The 18,828-nt window shown below is 28.9% G+C and overlaps 1 protein-coding gene across 1 annotated transcript in view; it reads left to right on the top strand.

The window, feature by feature from the left end:
* The first annotated feature begins 3,441 nt into the window (after positions 1 to 3,441).
* LOC117178927 (sphingomyelin synthase-related protein 1-like) overlaps positions 3,442 to 18,828 on the top strand; it is a 28,526-nt gene continuing 13,139 nt past the window's right edge. The window contains exons 1-4 of the mRNA XM_033370488.1: positions 3,442 to 3,752; positions 3,894 to 4,174; positions 13,673 to 14,007; positions 14,081 to 14,412. Coding sequence (XP_033226379.1) covers positions 4,015 to 4,174; positions 13,673 to 14,007; positions 14,081 to 14,412 — 827 coding nt within the window. The 5' untranslated portion in view covers positions 3,442 to 3,752; positions 3,894 to 4,014. The remainder of the gene's footprint in view (positions 3,753 to 3,893; positions 4,175 to 13,672; positions 14,008 to 14,080; positions 14,413 to 18,828) is intronic.

Genomic DNA, 18,828 nt, shown 5'->3' with positions numbered 1-18,828 from the left:
TCATAGGTCTTAAATTTTTTAAACGGATCCACGTTTACCTTTCGAGTCCGGCCGGTAATATCGCGACATATATAGAGGACGCGATACCCGGGTTGTGACACCAACTTGACGGTGGCACAGCACTTTTTAATATTTTCCAAAAATTCTTTTTTGTATCGTTTGGTGGTGTTTGGTAGTCGTACGTGAACGTTTGGTGGTCAAAATAAAAAAAGTTATCGAGTTTTCAAAATTGGTGCGTCAACTTCCGTTGCACCCCACTTCAATTTTCTTTTTTAATTCCTTATTCTTATTTGGTGTTCGTTTGTTGGTGTTTGGTAGTGATTTCTGAACGTTTGGTGGTCGAAATTACAGGATATATCGGATCTTTTAGAAAATACATGTGGCCCGTGATGGGACTCTGCGCATGCTTATGCGCATGTGTGATTGGTGCGAAATTTGAATTTCAAAATGCTCATTTTCAATGTGAACGCTGTTTGGAAGTATAATTGTACATAATTGTAGTTTTTAAGTTTTCGAACATTATAGGTTTTATTATTTTTGAAATCTGATCTCTCTTATTATTTTATATTTTAAGTTTTTCGACTTTTAATTACAAGGTAATCTTTGGAAATTTACTCAAAGTCCTGGTCCGGAAACTTCATTAAGGCAATGTACATTGAAATAAGTTCCTTTACTGTAAACTAAATTTAACAATACTTAAAAAGACAACTGTAACAGAACCATTATTCAGTATCAATTCAGTATCGCGCTCGGTCTTTGTATTTTTCCCACATTTGTCCACCTTTTGCAATATATTTTATTCTCAGCTACCTTCAAAAACCGAAAAACGTATCATTTCAATCAATTTGTAATATTAAAATTTATAATATTCATTAGTATGAAACATAAGTATTTTTATTGCTTTATTTTTATATATTTTTTTAATCTTGTTTTTTGAAAATTGAAAGAAAGTCTACTCATTCTGTCTCGAAATTATTTATACAAAACTTGTAGATCGTTTTCGGGTTATTTATTGATAATTAATATTAATTTTTAATGTGAATTAATTTTTCTATGTGTCCTATCAAAATATTATTAATTACAAATTTTTAACTCTTTTTTGGATGAACAACTTTTGTCAATCCATTTTTTTCATAGTTTGTGTCGTTTGTTCAAAAATGGAATCGTTTAATTTTTATTTTGGTTTTTTACGTATAAAACGAAAACCACGCATCCTATCAAACAAGTATTCGAAACAAATTTGTAGTTCGTTTTTGGTGGAACACCTTTTGTCTCATTATTTTTTTATGTCGTTTGTGTCGTTTTGTGTCGTTTGCGTCGTTTATGCTAAGTTCCTCTAAATTTTATAATAGGTTATTAAAGAATAGTGACAGAAATTCAAATTGAAGAATTAGCTATGAACTGAAGTTCCTGGATGGTAAATAATATTAATCTTTTAAATTTTGTTTGTATTTTTTTGGGGGCATTCTGAAAATTTTGACAATAATTCCAAATTCAGACAAATTCTCTTCATCTAAAAAACTCATAAAGTGTACTGTAAATTTTTATTTGAAGATTTCTTGAAGAATTGTACACTATCATGTGGAAACATGTACCTATAGATAGAAGAGGAAAGTCACATTTTGAGTAAACGAGTTGATAAGGCAAGAGAGAATTTTTCAGAAGTTTTCTTCTATGTAATATTTTTAGGACATGCAGTTTCAAAATTTCGTGTTCTTAATAAATATTTATCTGAAATCCGTTATTTTTTTGTCTGCGGTAATATAAATATTGGTTCTAAAAAGTTTGTGTAAGTGTATTTCTGAAAAAATTCATATATTATATATTCTGTTTAAGACTTAAAAATCTTTTTTGAGTGCTATAATCCATTGAAAAAATATATATTTCATTCTTGAAGGTTAAAAACTTATTAGCTTCTCACTGCAAATATTTTCGCTGCAGAATAGAGAAATCCAGATAACTCTATATGAAACTACTATCAGAAAGCGTTTAAACGATTCTTAATTTTTTTTCAAATTGATACTGAATTATGGTTCTGTTACTGTTGTCTTTTTAAGTATTGTTTGATTTAGTTTACAGTAAAGGAACTTATTTCAATGTACATTGCCTTAATGAAGTTTCCGGACCAGGACTTTGAGTAAATGTCCAAAGATTACCTTGTAATTAAAAGTCGAAAAACTTAAAATATAAAATAATAAGAGAGTTAAGATTTCAAAAATAATAAAACCTATAATGTTCGAAAACTTAAAAATTACAATTATGTACAATTATACTTGCGAAACAGGGTTCACATTAAAAAAGAGCATTTTGAAATTCAAATTTCACACCTATCACACATGCGCAGAGTCCCATCACGGGCCACATGTATTTTCTAAAAGATCCGATATATCCTGTAATTTCGACCACCAAACGTTCAGAAATCACTACCAACACCAACATACGACCACCAAGCGATGTCATAAGGAATTAAAAAAGAAAATTGAAGTGGGGTGCAACGGAAGTTGACGCACCAATTTTGAAAACTCGATAACTTTTTTTATTTTGACCACCAAACGTTCACGTACGAATACCAAACACCACCAAACGATACCAAAAAGAATTTTTGGAAAATATTAAAAAGTGCTGTGCCACCGTGAAGTTGGCACCCGAAATTTGAAAAATCACTAAATTTCAATTTTGACCACCAAACCTTCAAATTTGACCAACAAATGACCACCAAACGATTCCATTTAAAAAAATCTGATATTTTAGAGTTCGGGTTCCAACTTCGCGGGCTTCGTACCGTAGGGTTGTGAGCAATGAAACTTTTCATTGTAATATTGAAACTTTCACTTGAAACTTTCAAATGTTTCACAGTCAAATTTTCATCGTTTCATGAAACATTGGGGGAAAGGAGAGAACTTCCAAAGGCGCATGGGCGGAAATCAGATCAGGTTAAGTACTTGTTACTCGTATGTCACTTCGCCGCAAGTTTAAACTTTTTTAAAAATTTTATTTAGTGTTTCTCAATGTTTCTCAGTGTTTCCGCAGAAAAATTGTGATATTGGTGAAAATATTAAAAATTGTTGCTCTGAATACTTCAAAATGCCTTAGTCTATTAAATATAACTAATAAATATATATATATTAACTTAATATAGAAAAATTGGGTTTTTAAAATTCTTAACCATGTAACTGTATTTGCTATAAAACTCAATTTTGTTGATAAATTTGCAGTATTTAATTTAAGGGGAAATTATTAAAACGTATTGCATTAGTTAATTAATTATTTAATCAACGATTACTTGAGAAAATGTCAATTGATTTTCACTTCTTATTATATGTGGTTTGAATTTTCCCGCCACCGTCTTTGAAACATTGCAATGTTTCACGAGACTGTACCGTTGGTACCGTCAAAGATATTATTTGGTACCGTTCCGAAATTTCGGAGCATTTCCTTCCATTTCTTGAAATCCAGTTATTTACGGCAAAGTTTCACACTTTCTCTTGAAAGTTGAATCTCGAGCAGAAGAAATTCTAGGGAAAGATCATGGAGATGGAGATGGCGGAGATCTAGGAAAAGGAAACAGCGCAAGTTGGATTTGGTGGTATTTGGAACAAAACATTCAATATAACTCGAGGTCCGTAAAGATTTTCTTCGCTTTGCATGTAAAGTGAAGTGACATTTTGGAAGAAAAGATGCTGCGAGGAACGAATTGGACGAGAACGGAGAAATTCTGACGGCGAATTCGGTGGCTCATGATAAAACGAAAGGTAATCATTTTAGTGCTGAACTGTCAGTGAAATAAGGTTATGGTCGTTTTACGCTACGCGCGCGATCGTGCTAAGAAATATCAACACTACTTTTTGCTTTTATCTCTTTATGTTGCATAATTTTTTAATTTCTGTATTTAGAAACCGTAATCCATCTTGTGTGGCGTCAAAAGTTCGCGTGCGATGAAAATTCAACGAGCCCACTATTATCCTCGAAATTTACAGTTACGTCCCACTTTATCGCTCAGTGAACAAAAACGAGATGCGAAGAAAACGTTTACAACAGATAAGGATTAGATTTGTTTCGATTGACGCTTTGATTTATTATCTCAAGTCTTGGAGAGTTTCAAGTTCACTCAAGAGTGGAAATTCTTTCATTTTCGGCTCGGAAACTGACATTTTTTTAAATTGGGATATAACAGGTTAGTAAAATGAGTCATACTCTTATTATTTTATTAAAATTGCTTGGTTTATCTTGTTTTGAACAATGGGTTGTTTTGATGATGGAAGAACGTAGAATGTGGTCAATGTGGTAGAATAAAAATAAAAATTCAAAGGAATTTATTTATTCTTGAGTTATAAAGAAAATCTTTTGTTTTTATAATTACTATTATTTACATTTTTTATTATTACAATCTGAAAATTCAGTCAATAAAGACACTGTTACAAAATTTGATTTTTTTTTTTTAATTTTAGTTGTAAATACCAACTTTTGTTAATAAGTTATCTATATTCGTTGTTCCGTTCAATTATAATTATGAAAACTGAACTTAAATTTTTGTTAATTATTTTTTAATTCTTTGTATTACTGGATTTAACTATTCAGTTGAAAATTATTTATTTTTTTTTTGCTAATTGTTAATACACTTGGTTTAAAATTCATTGTTTTGCTTTAACAATGAAAAATTTTGGTTGAGAATTCATATTTTTTGGTTGACAATTAAACTACTTGGTTGAGAGTTAAAATATTTGGTTAAAAAGTATTTTTTTTTGTTTGTTTAAGATGCATAACTAATTAAAAATTCATGTATATTGTTAAAAATTTGTCTTTGTCCATAGAAAACTAATCTTCTTGGTTTAAAATTAATCTTTCGTTTAAAAATTAAACAGTTTAGTTGAAATTTTATTTTTTTATTTTGTTAAAAATGGTTTTTGTTAAAAATTCTTCCTTTTAATTGAAAATCATCTCTTTGGTTGAAAATGGAACTACTTATGAACTATACGTTTCAAAATTAGTACTTTTTATTAGTAAATTAATCTTCTTGGTTTTAAATTTATCATATTGTTGAAAATTAATGAATTTTAACCAAACTTCAATTATTAAAAATTTATCATTTTTGGTAGAAAATTAGTATCCACGGGTTTAAAATAAAATTTTTAGTTAGAATTAATCAGTTGCGTTAAAAAATTTTTACAAATTCTTTTTTTATTTTTAAGTAATAATGTTAAGAGAATACTTAAAAACATTTCAAAAATTTTTTTAAATGTTCAAAACAGGAACTTGAAGATTTTAAGACAAGTTTTTTTAATTTTTCAGGAAAAAAAATATTGAAAAAATTCGAATAATTTTCAAGCATTTAGAAGTTTTAAAAGTTTTGAAAATACGTATGACGAAATAATTTTAAATTTGAAAAGATTACCAAAAATGATCTTTTTGATTAAAAATTAAACAGTTTGGTTGAAAATGGTTGTATCTCTCTTGATCGAAAAATCTTTATTAGTTGATCATTCAACTCTTAAAATTTGTCATTTTGTTTGAATTCAACTACTTTTGGTTGAAAATTCAAATATTTTTTGGTTGTAATATATAATATTACAATTATAATTTCAAATCCATTTCTTTGTTTGAAAATGCAACTATTTAGTTAAAAAAATTCTTTTTCAGGGGTAAATATTACTTTTATTAACTGAAAATTGAAATATTCTATTTTGGATCGAAATTTTATCTTTCTAGTTGAAAATTCAAGTATTTGGTTGAAAATTCGTCCTTTTGGTTAAAAAATTGAACTTCTTGGTTTAAAATTGGTATTTTTGTTAAAAATTGAATATTTTGGTTGTAATTTTTTTTCTCCTGACAAAAAAATATTTCTTAGTTCGAAATTCAGCTCTTATTGAAAATTCGTCCTTTTTGGTTAAATTAAACTGTTTTTGATTTCAAATTAAAATCTTTGTAAGTATAAACTATTACATTTTTATTGAAAATTATTCTTTTTTGTTTAAAATTCAACTATTTCAATTTAAAATTGATTTTTTTTTAGTTGAAAATTAATATCTTTAGTTGTTAATTTAATTATTGTATTTAAATTTCTTATTTCGTTGAAAATTCGTCTTTTTTGGTGGAATTAAACAGTTTTTGATATAAAATTAAAATCTTTGCAAGAATAAACTATTACATTTTTGACTGAAATTTCGTTTTTTATTAGTAGGGAATTTTTTTTTAAATTGAAAATAATTTTCTTTTTATTTCAATTTAAAATTTATTTTTTAGTTGAAAATTAATATCTTTAGTTTTTAATTCAACTATTGTGTTTAAATTTCTTTTTTCGTTAAACATTTTTTTTCGTTGAAAAATCATGTATTAGTTTAACATCCTTTTTTTAAAATAAAATTCATCTTTTTGATTTAAAATTCAACTATTAAATTTTAATATTTATAATTTTAGTTTAAATATTATCGTTTTGGTTGAAAATTGAACTGGTTCCCTTAAAATTGTTGGTTTAAAATGAAATTTTTATCTTCAAATTTTATGGTTCAAAATTCATGTATCTTATTGAAAATTTTATATTTTACTTGATATCGTAGGAATCGTAGAGTCCAAAGCATTCTAAATTGAACTAAATATAGTATTCACATTAATTTTACATAAAAAAATATATATCCCTATTTTTGTGAAAAATCTCCTTATTTCTCGTTTTCTTACAGGTTTTTTTTACAAAACTGGAAATTTGGTCTAGAATTTTCAACAGTTGAATTTTTAGCAATCGAAAATTCGATTTTCATTTCAATTCATGAAAAAAAAATGTTTGAAAAATTCGACTTTTTCGTGAACGGGTGCACCATGAAAAAAAAGTCTTGGTAAATTAATCGTGACTTAAAATTAAAAATTAAAACCCAATCAATTTGAAATTTCTTTTTTTAAAAAAAGCGCATCGATAAAATTGCAGTGTCACTTCAAACTTCGAACGTTATAATGGTAATTATACTATTTTTTATTTATAAGTGAAAGTGTTGAATTTCGATGTATAAATAACAATGGCATAATTATTAATTTAAAACGACTCAAAATTAAAGTAACTTCTAATTTAAAGTGTTCATTAAAAAAATCGTAATTGTTCAATTTTTAATTTTTTTACTAGAAATGGTTAAAAATGATACTATAAATATATAATATAAATCTAATTTATTGCTTCGTTGTTTAAATTAGAGAATTTAAAATGATAGCGTAAATTAATACGTTTATAACCAGAAATCTTGAAACCTTTTTATTAAAAAAAGTTTGAATTTGAAATTTTGTATTTTAACGGCATTTAATTACAAATTTTTCGTTTGAAAAGTGATCAAAGTTTCCATGTTAAACCTGTAAATAATTGTGCGTTTAACTAAAAAAATTCAGAATTAACAAGTTTTTAAGCTCTAATTTTAAAAGTTTAAAATTCAAAAGGTTTCCACTTTGAGTGTTGTAATTTGAAATTCAGTTGTGAAACTTAAAACGTAAACATTTCCTATTCAAGATTTCAACTGATTTAGTTTTAATGGCCGTGAAATATTTTTTTGCAATCCGGGAAGTGACGATATTTCTTTCTCGTTCATAACGGCCACCCTTATAACTGTCACAATTCTAGAAAAAGCGTGACAAAACAGAGAGTTTTTAGAGTGTGTTCATTGTTTGTGAGCATTATGCCTTGAAAATGTGTTTTAAAAATATTAATCATTGCTAAAGTGCTTGTTTGGAGTTTCATTTGTTTCTCAGACTCCGACATCGATTTATGCTTTGTCCTCTCTTCTTTGTTTAATGCAAATCTGTGAGTTTTAATTATGTCGAACTTTAATTACTGCAGTTTAAATTAAATTGGTTCTTCATTATATTAGTGACTTTAATTCTAATTAAAAGAAATTTTGTTGTTCGCATTAATGATTAAATCTATCTTGAACTATATTCGATGCAATTATTCCTATCTAAAGAAAAAAAATGATGGTACCAAATATCTCGAAAATATCGCTCATATTGTTATCAAAACCCTGATTGGTTAAAACACTGCGGGAATATAATTTTTAGTGGCTATTTGGAGTGTGTTTCTCAATAAAGATTAAAAATTTTATGCACCATAAATTTTGTAAGTAAAAATTGGTCGTTTTATTTCATGATAAAATTGATTTCTAAATGAGGCCATTTTAATTGCTAATGGCATTTTAATATTGAGAAATAATTATGTTCTCAACATTTTACTACCACAGTATAATTTGGAAACCTTTTCACGCTTTTAAAGAGAAGAGGAAATAAAAATGAGATACAAAAACATTACTGGGAAACTGAATTATTTTTAAAGATGTTTTGAAGTTTTGAAACGATTCGAAAAAAGTTTGTTCTTGTGGAGATTTAATAAAATTAAAAAAGAATTTAGATTTTGGAAGATAAAAAAAAGTGTTTTAAGAATCTTAAGAGATTACAAGAGAAAATTGAAAACGATTTCGAAGGTTTTGCTTAAATTTCTAAAAAGAATATGTACCATTTTAAAGAGAAAATGTTCGATTTCCAGAAATTTATCAAATATTTTTCAATTTTTTTATAAACTTCTAGACGTCGTAAATATGTTTGCAACTCTTTTATCTTTAAAGGTTTTATTTTGTTTTCGAAAATGATTTTTCCCTGAAATTTTAATTTGTATGAAATTATTTTTTTTCTTCACTGAAAAATGTTTTTTGGTTAAAAATTGAACTATGTTATTGAAAACGTGCCTGTTTGGCTTGAAAATTAATCTTTTTTCGTTGAGAAAATTGCCTTTTTGATTTGAAAATGAATCATTTTTGGTTGAGGATTCCATTATTTTCTTGAAAATTGGTCTTTTTTATACGAATTCAAATATTTTTCATTTAAAGTTAACATATGTGGTTGAAAATGTAACTATTTTTTTGATAATTCGTATATTACGTTAAAAATTCATCTTTTTGACAGAAAATTCATCTTCTTCGTCGAAAAATCATCATTTTCGTTGATGATTCAACTTTTTTTTTAATTCTTCTCTCTTGGATGAATTCAACTGTTTCTGAATTAAAAGTGAAAATATTTTTTATTTCAGATATCAGTTACTTGGTTAAAAGTTGAATTATTTTATACAAAATTCATTTTCTTAGGGATAAAAAATGTAACCGTTTTGTTAAAAAATTCGTCTTTTTTGAAAATATTGCATACTTTTGAGTTGAAAATACAACTGGTTGAATATTAATCATTTTTTTGGGAGGATTGGAATACTTTGTTACAAATTCATTTTTTTTATTGAAGATTGGTCATTTTAGTTGCAAATTAATCTGTTTCGTTGACACTGTAACTATTTCGTTGAAAATTCATCTTTTGGTGGAAAATTAATCTTCTAGTTAACAAATTCATCTATTCTGTTGAAAATTCATATTTTCGGGTTAAAAATTGAATTGTTTAGTAAAAAATTCGTCTCGTTTGGAAAATATTAAATTTTTTGGTTTAAAAATGCAATTGATAGAAACAGTTTCGTTTTGAATTCAAATATTTTTTAGTTGAAAACCCTATCTGGAATTGTCAAGGATTTTTTATATACCTGGAAAGACTTGAAAGTGTAAGGGATTTTTTTTTTTAAGTCAAGGAAATTTTCGAGGGCGTGTTTTTTTTCATTGATGCCGTATAAAGTTGAATATAAATAATTCTTCATCTGTAAAAGTAGCATTATATTACTGTATTTGACTATTTTGTTGAAAATTCGTTGTTTTAAATTAATTTTCTTAACTCAAGTGTAACACTGTTCTACCTTTGGTTGAAATTATAGTTTTTTGTCGAAAATTCATGTATCTGGTTAAAAATTTATGTATATTGTTGAAAATTCGTTCTTTTTGGTTGAAATTCATCATTTTGCTTGAAAATGCAACAGTTATTTGAAATTTCTCTCTCGTCTGAAAAATATTTTCTAATTCAAAATTCAACTCACATTGAAAAATTTATTTTTCTTCGTTGAAATTTCGTATTTTTCGTAGAAATTAATCTATTTGGTTGAAAATTCATCAGTTTGATGAAAAATTAATTTTTTTTACTGAAAATGAAACTATTCCATTTTTGGTTAAAAAATAATATTTTCTAGTTGAAAATTCAACTATTGGTTTGTAACTTTGTCTTTTTTAATTGAAAATTCAACTGTTTCGTTAAAAATTTACGTATTTAGTTAAAAATTCATCTTTTTTTGGTAGAAAGCTAATCTTCTTGTTTAAAAATTTATCTTCTTGGTTGAAAACTTAAATATTCCATTTAAATATTCATTATTATTATTCAAAATTCATCTTTTTTGTTCAATATTCATCGATTTTTTTCTAGAAAATGATCTTTTTCTTTGCAATTTAATCTTCTTGTTTAAAAATTCTTTTTTTTTCAGTTAAAAGGTCAAGTATTCCAGTTAAATATTTATAATTTTAATTTAAAATTCATATTTTTTGTTTAAAATTCAACGAAAATTTGAATGTCCATTTTGGATTGAAAATTGATATTTTCTTGTGCAAGTTTAAAAATTCTTCTGTTTGGTTAAATGAAATTTTTTGAGCTTAAAATTTAATTATTCCAGTTTTGAATGAAAATATATCTTTTTTAATAAAAATTAATTTTGTTGTTGTTGTTGATAATTAAACTATTCCAGTTGAAGATTTATCATTTCAGTCGAAAAGTTAACAGTTTGGTGAAAAATTAATGTTGTTTTTTTACTGAAAATTAAAGTATTCTATTTTTGACTGAAAAATGATATTTTCTAGTTCAAAATTCAACTATTTGTTTGCGAATTTGTCTTTTTTAATTGAAAATTCAACTGTTTCTTTGAACATTTGCGTATTTAGTTAAAAAATCGTATTTTTTGGTAGAAAATTAATCTTCTTGCTTTAAAATTGATCTTTTTGGTTGAAAACTCAATTATTCCAGTTAAATATCATTACTTTAATTGAAAAATCATCTTTTTTTGTTTAAAATGTAAGTATTTCAATTGAAGATTCATCATTTATTTGAAAATTCAAAAGTTTGATTGAAAATTAATTTTTCAACTGAAAATGTAATTGTTCCGTTTTTGGTTGACAATTGATGTATTTTGTTGAAAAAATCGCCTTTTTTGACAAAAAAATTAATCTTCTTGTTTAAAAATTCATCTTTTTGGTTTAAATTAAACCTGCTTGATCGAAATTTAAACTATTTTCTTAAAAACTCTTTTTTTTTTGGTTTTTTTAAAAATTAATCTATTCAGTTTGAAGATTAACTATTTTAGTTGAAAATTCATTGCTGTGATTGAAAGTTTCTTTTTTTCTCTGGTGGAAATTTAATTTTTTGAACTGAAAATTTAACTTTCATTTTTGGATGAAAACTTATTTAAATTCATGTATTTTTTTTAACATTCTTCTTTTTATTTTAAAATTAATCACTTCGGTTGAAAAATTCTTTGTTTTTTGGTGGAAAATTAATGTTTTTAGCTGAAAATTTAACCATTCTCTTTTTTGTTGAAAACTTATCTTTTCTAGTTAAAAATTCTCATATTTGGTTGAAAATTAATTTTTTTTTAACTGAAAATTTAACTGTTCCATTTTTGGTTGAAAATGGATTTTTTTGTTGAAAATTGAGGTATTTTGTTGAAAAATCGGTTTATTTGATAAAAAAATTAATATTGTTTAAAAATTCATCTTTTTGGTTGGGAATAAAACTGCTTGATCGAAATAAAACTATTTTCCAAAAACTTTTTTTTTTCATTTAAAATTCATCTATTCAGTTTGAAGATTCATCATTTTAGTTGAAAATGCTTTGCTTTGATTGGAAGTTTCTTTTTTTCTCTGGTGAAATATTAATTTTTTTGAACTGAACTTTGAACTTCCATTTTTGGTTGAAAACTTATTTAAACTTATTTAAATTCATGTATTTTGTGGAAAATTCTTCTTTTTAATTTAAAATTAATCATTTCGGTTGAAAAATTCTTTGTTTTTTGGTGGAAAATTAATATTTTTAGTTGAAAATTTAACCATTCTCTTTTTTTTTTGTTGAAAACTTATTTTTTCTAGTTAAAAATTCTACTATTTAATTGAAAAATGATCTTTTTACGGTGAAAATTAAATTATTTGGTTTCGTTGAAAATTTATGTATTTAGTTTGTAAAATCCTCTTTTTCGGTATAAAATTAATCTTCTTCTTTGAAAAATAATCTTGTTTTATACGTTATCTTTTGGGTTGAAAACTCAATTATTGCTGTTAAATATTCATCATTTTAATTGAAATGCATCTTCTTTTGTTTAAAATAAAAGTATTTTAATTGAAGGTCCATTTTTTAGTTAATAATCCATATATTTGGTTGAAAATTAATTTTTTTTAACTGAAAATTTAACTGTTCCATTTTTGGTTGAAAATTAATTTTTTTAGTTGAAAATTGATGTATTTTGTTGAAAAATCGCGCTTTTTATAAAAAAATTAATCTTGTTTAAAAATTCATTGTTGTAGTTGGAAATAAAACTATTTTCCTAAAAACTTGTTTCTTATTTAAAATTCATCTACTCTTGAAGATTCATCATTTTAGTTGTAAATTTATTGCTTTGATTGAAAGTTTCTTTTTCTCTCTAGTTGAAAATTAATTTTTTGAAGTGAAAATTGAACTTCTATTTTTGGTTGAAAACTTGTTTAAACTTGTTTGAAAGTTCAACTATTTCCTTGAAAATGCATGTATTTTGTTGGAAGTTCTTTTTGGTTTAAAATTCATCTATTCAAGTTGACGATTCATTATTTTAGTTAAAAATTAATCACTTCGGTTAAAAATTTCTTTGGCTTTTGGTGGGAAATTTTTTTTTTTAACTGAAAATTTAACTGTTCCGTTTTTGGTTGAAAATTGATTTTTTCCTTTTTTTTTTTTTTGAAAATTGATGTATTTTGTTGAAAAATCGCCTGTTTGATAAAAAAATTAAACTTCTTGTTTAAAAATTCATCTTTTTGTTCAAAGCAAAACTGCTTGATCGAAAGTTAAACTATTTTCTTTAAAACTCTTCTTTTTGGTTTAAAATTCATCCATTCAGGTTGAAGATTCATTATTTTAGTTGAAAATTAATTGCTTTGATTGAAAGTTTCTTTTTTTCTCTGGTGGAAAATTATAATTTTTTGAACTGAAAATTTAACATCCATTTTTGGTTGATAATTTATTTAAACTTTTTTGAAAATTCAACTATTTCCTTGAAAATTCATGTATTTTGTTGAAAATTCTTCTTTTTAGTTTAAAATTAATCACCTCGGTTGAAAAATTCTTTGTTTTTTTTTTGGTTGAAAATTTAAATATTCTCTTTTTTGCTGAAAACTGATCTTTTCTAGTTAAAAATTGAACTATTCAAATGCAAAATGATCTTTTTACGCCGCAAATTAAATTATTTGGTTGAGAATTCGTGTGCTTTGTTGAAAGATTGTCTTTTTGGTAAAAAATTCATCTATTCTCTAGAAAATCCGTTTTTTCTTTGTTTTAAAATTAATGTTTTCAACTAAAAATCTAACTATTCCATTTTTCGTTGGAAATTGATATTTTTTAGGAGAAAATGTAAGTATTTCATTCAAAATTGATTGTTCTGTTGTTTAGAAAGAACCTCATGAATTAAAATAAATTTTTGCATTTAGTGGCAAGTTTGAATATTCTATTATTAGTTCACCGGGAAAATTTGAGTAAAATTGACCGGGAATTTTAACTGCAGATAAGAAAAAAAACCTAGTGCGTAAAATGAAGATGCCGGCGAAAAACGTCGCGGACTGGACATCGGAAGACGTGTCAGTCTGGTTAGAGGAAATTGGCCACGGACGGTTTTCCTACCTCTTCCGCGAGGTGCACGACATCGACGGAAAGGCTCTTCTAACCCTGCGAGAGGAAGACTTAAGATCTTCGGCGATGAACATCAAGAAGATCGGCGACATAAAGAGGCTATACATCAGTATAAAACAGTTGCAAAGAGACAATATCTCACTTCTCTTCGAGCTGGGACACGTAGATCTGTTTTCAAGTTCAAATTTTTACTCATCGCAGAGACCAGAGGTAGGAAAACAGAGCCTGATTAGCTGGGGAAATGTTTAATTCCTCTTTTGTTAGATTTGGTGTCCTGTTTCAGATTCCCAGCACGGGTGGAACGAATAACGAGGGCTCGGTTGAGCACGAATTTTACTCAGCTTCAGTTTCGGAAGATGGTCATGCCTCGCATCTACCTCCGGAAATTTGGAAGACGTTCATTAGCTTAGCGTATTTATTTATCGTCACTTGGATCACTGCCTTTGTCATGGTGATTGTTCATGACCGTGTGCCTGACATGAAAAAGTATCCTCCTTTACCTGATATTTTTTTGGACAATGTACCGCACATTCCGTGGGCTTTCGATATGTGCGAGGTCACTGGAACCCTACTTTTCGCTATTTGGTTGGTCGTTCTCATTTTTCACAAATACAGGTGAGAGGCTTTTGATCTTAAAATTTTTCCTTTCTTTTAGGCAGGGGGGTGACTCTCCTATAAAGACGTTGGCTGTACTTTTAGGTCGACAATTATTCAATTACATTGGAAAAAATACAAACTTTAATTTATTTTAATTGTTAAAATACGTTTTTTTTTTGTAAATATTCTTCTTTAGGAAAAATATTTTTTGGCATATGAAATATCCAGTAAATTGATAATTACCGATAAAAAGTGAAGAAAATATTATTGTGATGATTAAATACGAATAATAATTTCTACAAAACGAACATTAAATTTTCAACATTGAGATAAGTAAATATTGTAAATTGTGAAAATAGAAAATTTAAATTGACTTTTTTTTTACTGATATTTATAATGATTATTGAACATTGAAACTAACGCTTAATTTAACTAAAGTATTAACATTTATATTTCTTTTTAAATCTGAAAAATAGCTTTCTTTCGTTATACGGCATTAATAAAAATTAATGACGTTAAAAAAGTATTTAGTGATACAAAATGTTTTATATTATAAAGAATAGGATTTATAGAATAAATAAATATTAATGAAGTTGTAGGATAAAAAAGTGTATTTATAAACCATACTTTTAAAAACAATTGTAATAAATTTAAACTGTTTATTTTTTTATTTTTGATGACAACTTTAATCAAATCTTTTGTTAATATTATTGAAAATTCATATTACAAATTATTTGAATGAAACAAAAAGAATTTAATTGCAAATTTTACTGGTTACCTCTCGTTTAAATTGATTTTTTTTATAGTGAGAGACTTATTTATTAATTATTTTCAAAGTGAACAAAAAAGATTGCGATCTTTAGAAACAATTGTAACGAAATAAATTCTTTTTTTTTTCTTCAAATTTTTGGACTACAACTTTTAATTATTATTTTTGTCATATCAGTTGAAAATGTATGCTACTAATAATTTTTGTTAAAAATAACAGGGTGGCCGCTGAACCTGAAAACCGGTAATTTTTTGAGACCGGGAAATGACAGTGAATTTTTTTTGCACGGGAATTTTACAAATTTGTAGAAGAAAAATCTGTCCACGTTCGATTTCAACAGTTTTTAAATAATTAGTTGAGTTTTTATGTTTTTCAATTATGCTATTATTTAGGTTACAATGCGTAATTCAAAAATTTTTTACTTTAAATATTTTCCATTTAAAATTTTTATTTGTAAGCTTACATTTTTAATTTGAAGAATTTTTAAATGCTTTCTTGAATACTTGAGCAAATAAAAAATAAAAGCCTTTGATGTTGAAAATTTGGTATAAAAACATTTTTATTTAATAAATAATTTTTTTTTTTTAATTGATCTGTATTCAAGTAATAAGAATTGAACAAAAACGATTTTAAATCATTCAAAATTTAAGAATTTTCAGATTTTAACGTTGAAACTTAAACGGTTTCAATTTGAAAGTCTTAGTCATTATACAAATGTAAACGTGTGAATGAAAGTTTATAAACTATTTTCAACTTAGAAATAATTTCATAATAATATATTATTGTATGCCTTTGGCCGATACACGGCATCCCTATGAGAGAAGCTGTTGCGTACCCGCGCCTTAGCCTTTAATCTACCTCTCCCCCCCATCATCTTCTCGTCTATCCCCACTTTGTTAGCAGCAAGATCGGCTGCGCCGTCTATGCTCATAGAGGTGAGTACTTTCGCCGAAGCCACATGTTACAAATTCGAGGTGCACGAAATCTCGTTTTGTGTTTCATTTTTGAAGTATTTTTTCGGGTCATTAAGTGTTGTGCAGTGTTTAAAAATAATGTAGGATATTTCCATGGCGAATAACGCTTCTAATTCGCCTGCGAGTTCCCAGAGAAGCTCGAACAATGTGACCCAGGAGCGTCGTGATGTTGCGCAATATTGTGAAATTGAACGGCGTCATTCGCTTTATGATACCGATACCAACCAAGCAAAGACCAGGCTTCTCTTCCGGCAAAGAGACCTCGTTTAAAGAGAAGTAGATCTCGTTACCGCGAGTTACAAAATCAGATTAATGTATTAGCTGGCTTGGTTTCCTGAGAACCTTCTGGCTCTTCAGAGGCGGGGTTGTCTACAAAGCTATTGGACTTTATGGATTTAAAAACTGACGTAGATGAGAGGAAAGCAGTTCATCCAGCCCTAAAAGAGCGTTTAGACACGATCAATGTCCTACAGCGTTTCGGCTCATCGGAATGGAAAGAGGTTAGGAATTGTTAGTCTATAATCTTCAAGCAGTGGTAGATTGGGCTTTTTCGGGTTCTGATGATTTTATGACGCAAACATTATTTGAACAGTTATCTTTACTTTTTGGCTTAGACTCACAGGTACAGACAAATTTTGACTTAATAATGGAAGTAATCTGCGGTAAGAGGGCGGAGTCCATTGAGAATAGAAGGGAACGACTCCTATCCGAGATTCAGAACAGAAACGTTTGAGCAGTTTTATGCAGGGTCCCTCCGAGTTGAGAATATCTTTTTGGCAAAGAGGATTTGTCACTTCTTATCCTATCAACCGGACATTCTTGGGGACTTTGCAGCCCCCAAGGGAATCATCGCAGACTTCAAGGTTTAGAAACAACTCGCAAAATACAACAAAGAAGGGACCACTCATATGCGAGCCCGCGGATTCCTTTCGTGGAAAGCCAGACGATAGTTCGATAGTCAGTTCTGAATTTCTCAGGAGGCCAGCTACGTCACTTCCGAGAAAGGTGTAGGGTTTTGGGGGCTCCACCCATAATTCTCAAACTTATTTCCGGTTTCCGAATTCCTCTCTGTTCGAAACCAGACTTGATACTCAATTGGATGGATTCGAATTTTTTAACGAGGCCATCGCAACAAATGTCTCAATGATCGATCTGTTGAAGAGACAAGGTATTCTCGAGCAACACGTTTAGGCCCAAGCTTCATCTCAAACATGTTTTTGGTCAGAAAGAGCAACGGAGGAATAAGGCCGATCGTCGATCTACGAGGCCTCGACAGGCATGTAAAGGTAAAAAAGTTTCGTTTAATCTCAAATTTCAGAATACCAGATTTTCTGCAGGACGAGGACTGGATGACACGAATCGATCTGTCTCAAGCTTACTTTCACATACCAGTGTACAGAGTCCCATCGTTGCCTCCTTCGCCTCGTTTACGGCAAGGAGCTTTTGCAGATGACGAGCTTGCCCTTTGGCCTCTCAGCTGCCCCTCAGATTTTCGCGACCATAACGAATTGGATTGCGGAAATCCTTCGTTCGCGACTTATGAGGGTAGTCGTGTATCTAGACGACTTTTGTTTGGGCTCTCAGGACAGAACCAAATTAAATTCACAGATCAACGAGGCTGTCGAGTTGCTGGAATTTCTGGGATGGATGGTAAATCGCGAAAAGTGGGATGGTAAATCGCGAAAAGTGTATGCTCAATTCCTGTCAAGAGATGAAATTTCTGGGAGTACTGTGGAACACACACGGGGCAATGTCAAGAGTCTTCCGAGCAAAAAGGCCCAAAAGATTACGGACCTGATAAAGGAGATACGATTAAAGCGGCGTTGTACCCTAAAACAGTTTCAGTCCCTACTGGGCCATATGAATTTCGCCAACTTTGTAATTCACAGGGGGCTTTTTTACTGCAGCTACCTTCAGAGGTTTTTAACCCAGTTCAATCAATACAGACCTTGACAGAAGTTAGCGATTACGTCTCGAGTGGAAGAGGATTTAGAGTGGTGACAGGGTGCCACGACGTCATCTGTATGCCTGTACAGAGGACGGATAACCAACTTCCTGATGAAGGAACGCAGCGCATACAGGATGTGGAGCCCAGCTAGAAGGGTCCCACCTCTACGGATCACGGATCAGAACCGATGGCACTCGAACAAAAAGGAGATGTTTGCGGTATTGGCTGCAATAAAACAGATGGCTCATCATCTCGAGGGCGCTCAATTTCTGCTTCAGTCGGACAATCGTACCCTGGTAGCCTACATTCAGAAGGAGGAAGGTACAAGATCGATAAGTTTATTAAATCTGACCTACCAAATTCTCCACCTTCTTGACGAGCAGAAAATAACCTTGTCGTCGGCATATCTGCCAGGCAGGTACAACCGGATCGCAAAACGATTGTCAAGGAAAAAGGCGCTCCCAGAGTGGCATTTGCTTCCCGCTGCGACAGACGAAATCTTGGCAAAATGGGGAGTTCCAGTCATCGATCATTTTGCCTCAGCAAATTTGGCTGTAGTCAGGCCCTACGTTTCTCGAGACTGCAGAGATCCTTGCGCCTTCTTCATAGACGCATTCAGTCGTCCATGGCACTTCAGATTAGGATGGGCGTTTCCTCTTCCCAATCTCGTACCCACAGTGCTTTCCCACCTGAACAGCTGCAAAAGGCAATTCTTAATAGTAGCGCCAAGCTACTTGGAGAAT

This window comes from Belonocnema kinseyi, chromosome 8 (assembly GCF_010883055.1).
Source record: "Belonocnema kinseyi isolate 2016_QV_RU_SX_M_011 chromosome 8, B_treatae_v1, whole genome shotgun sequence".
Lineage (NCBI taxonomy): Eukaryota > Metazoa > Arthropoda > Insecta > Hymenoptera > Cynipidae > Belonocnema > Belonocnema kinseyi.
Note: the sequence above shows the minus strand (reverse complement) of the source record. Positions and strands in the feature narration are given on the sequence as shown.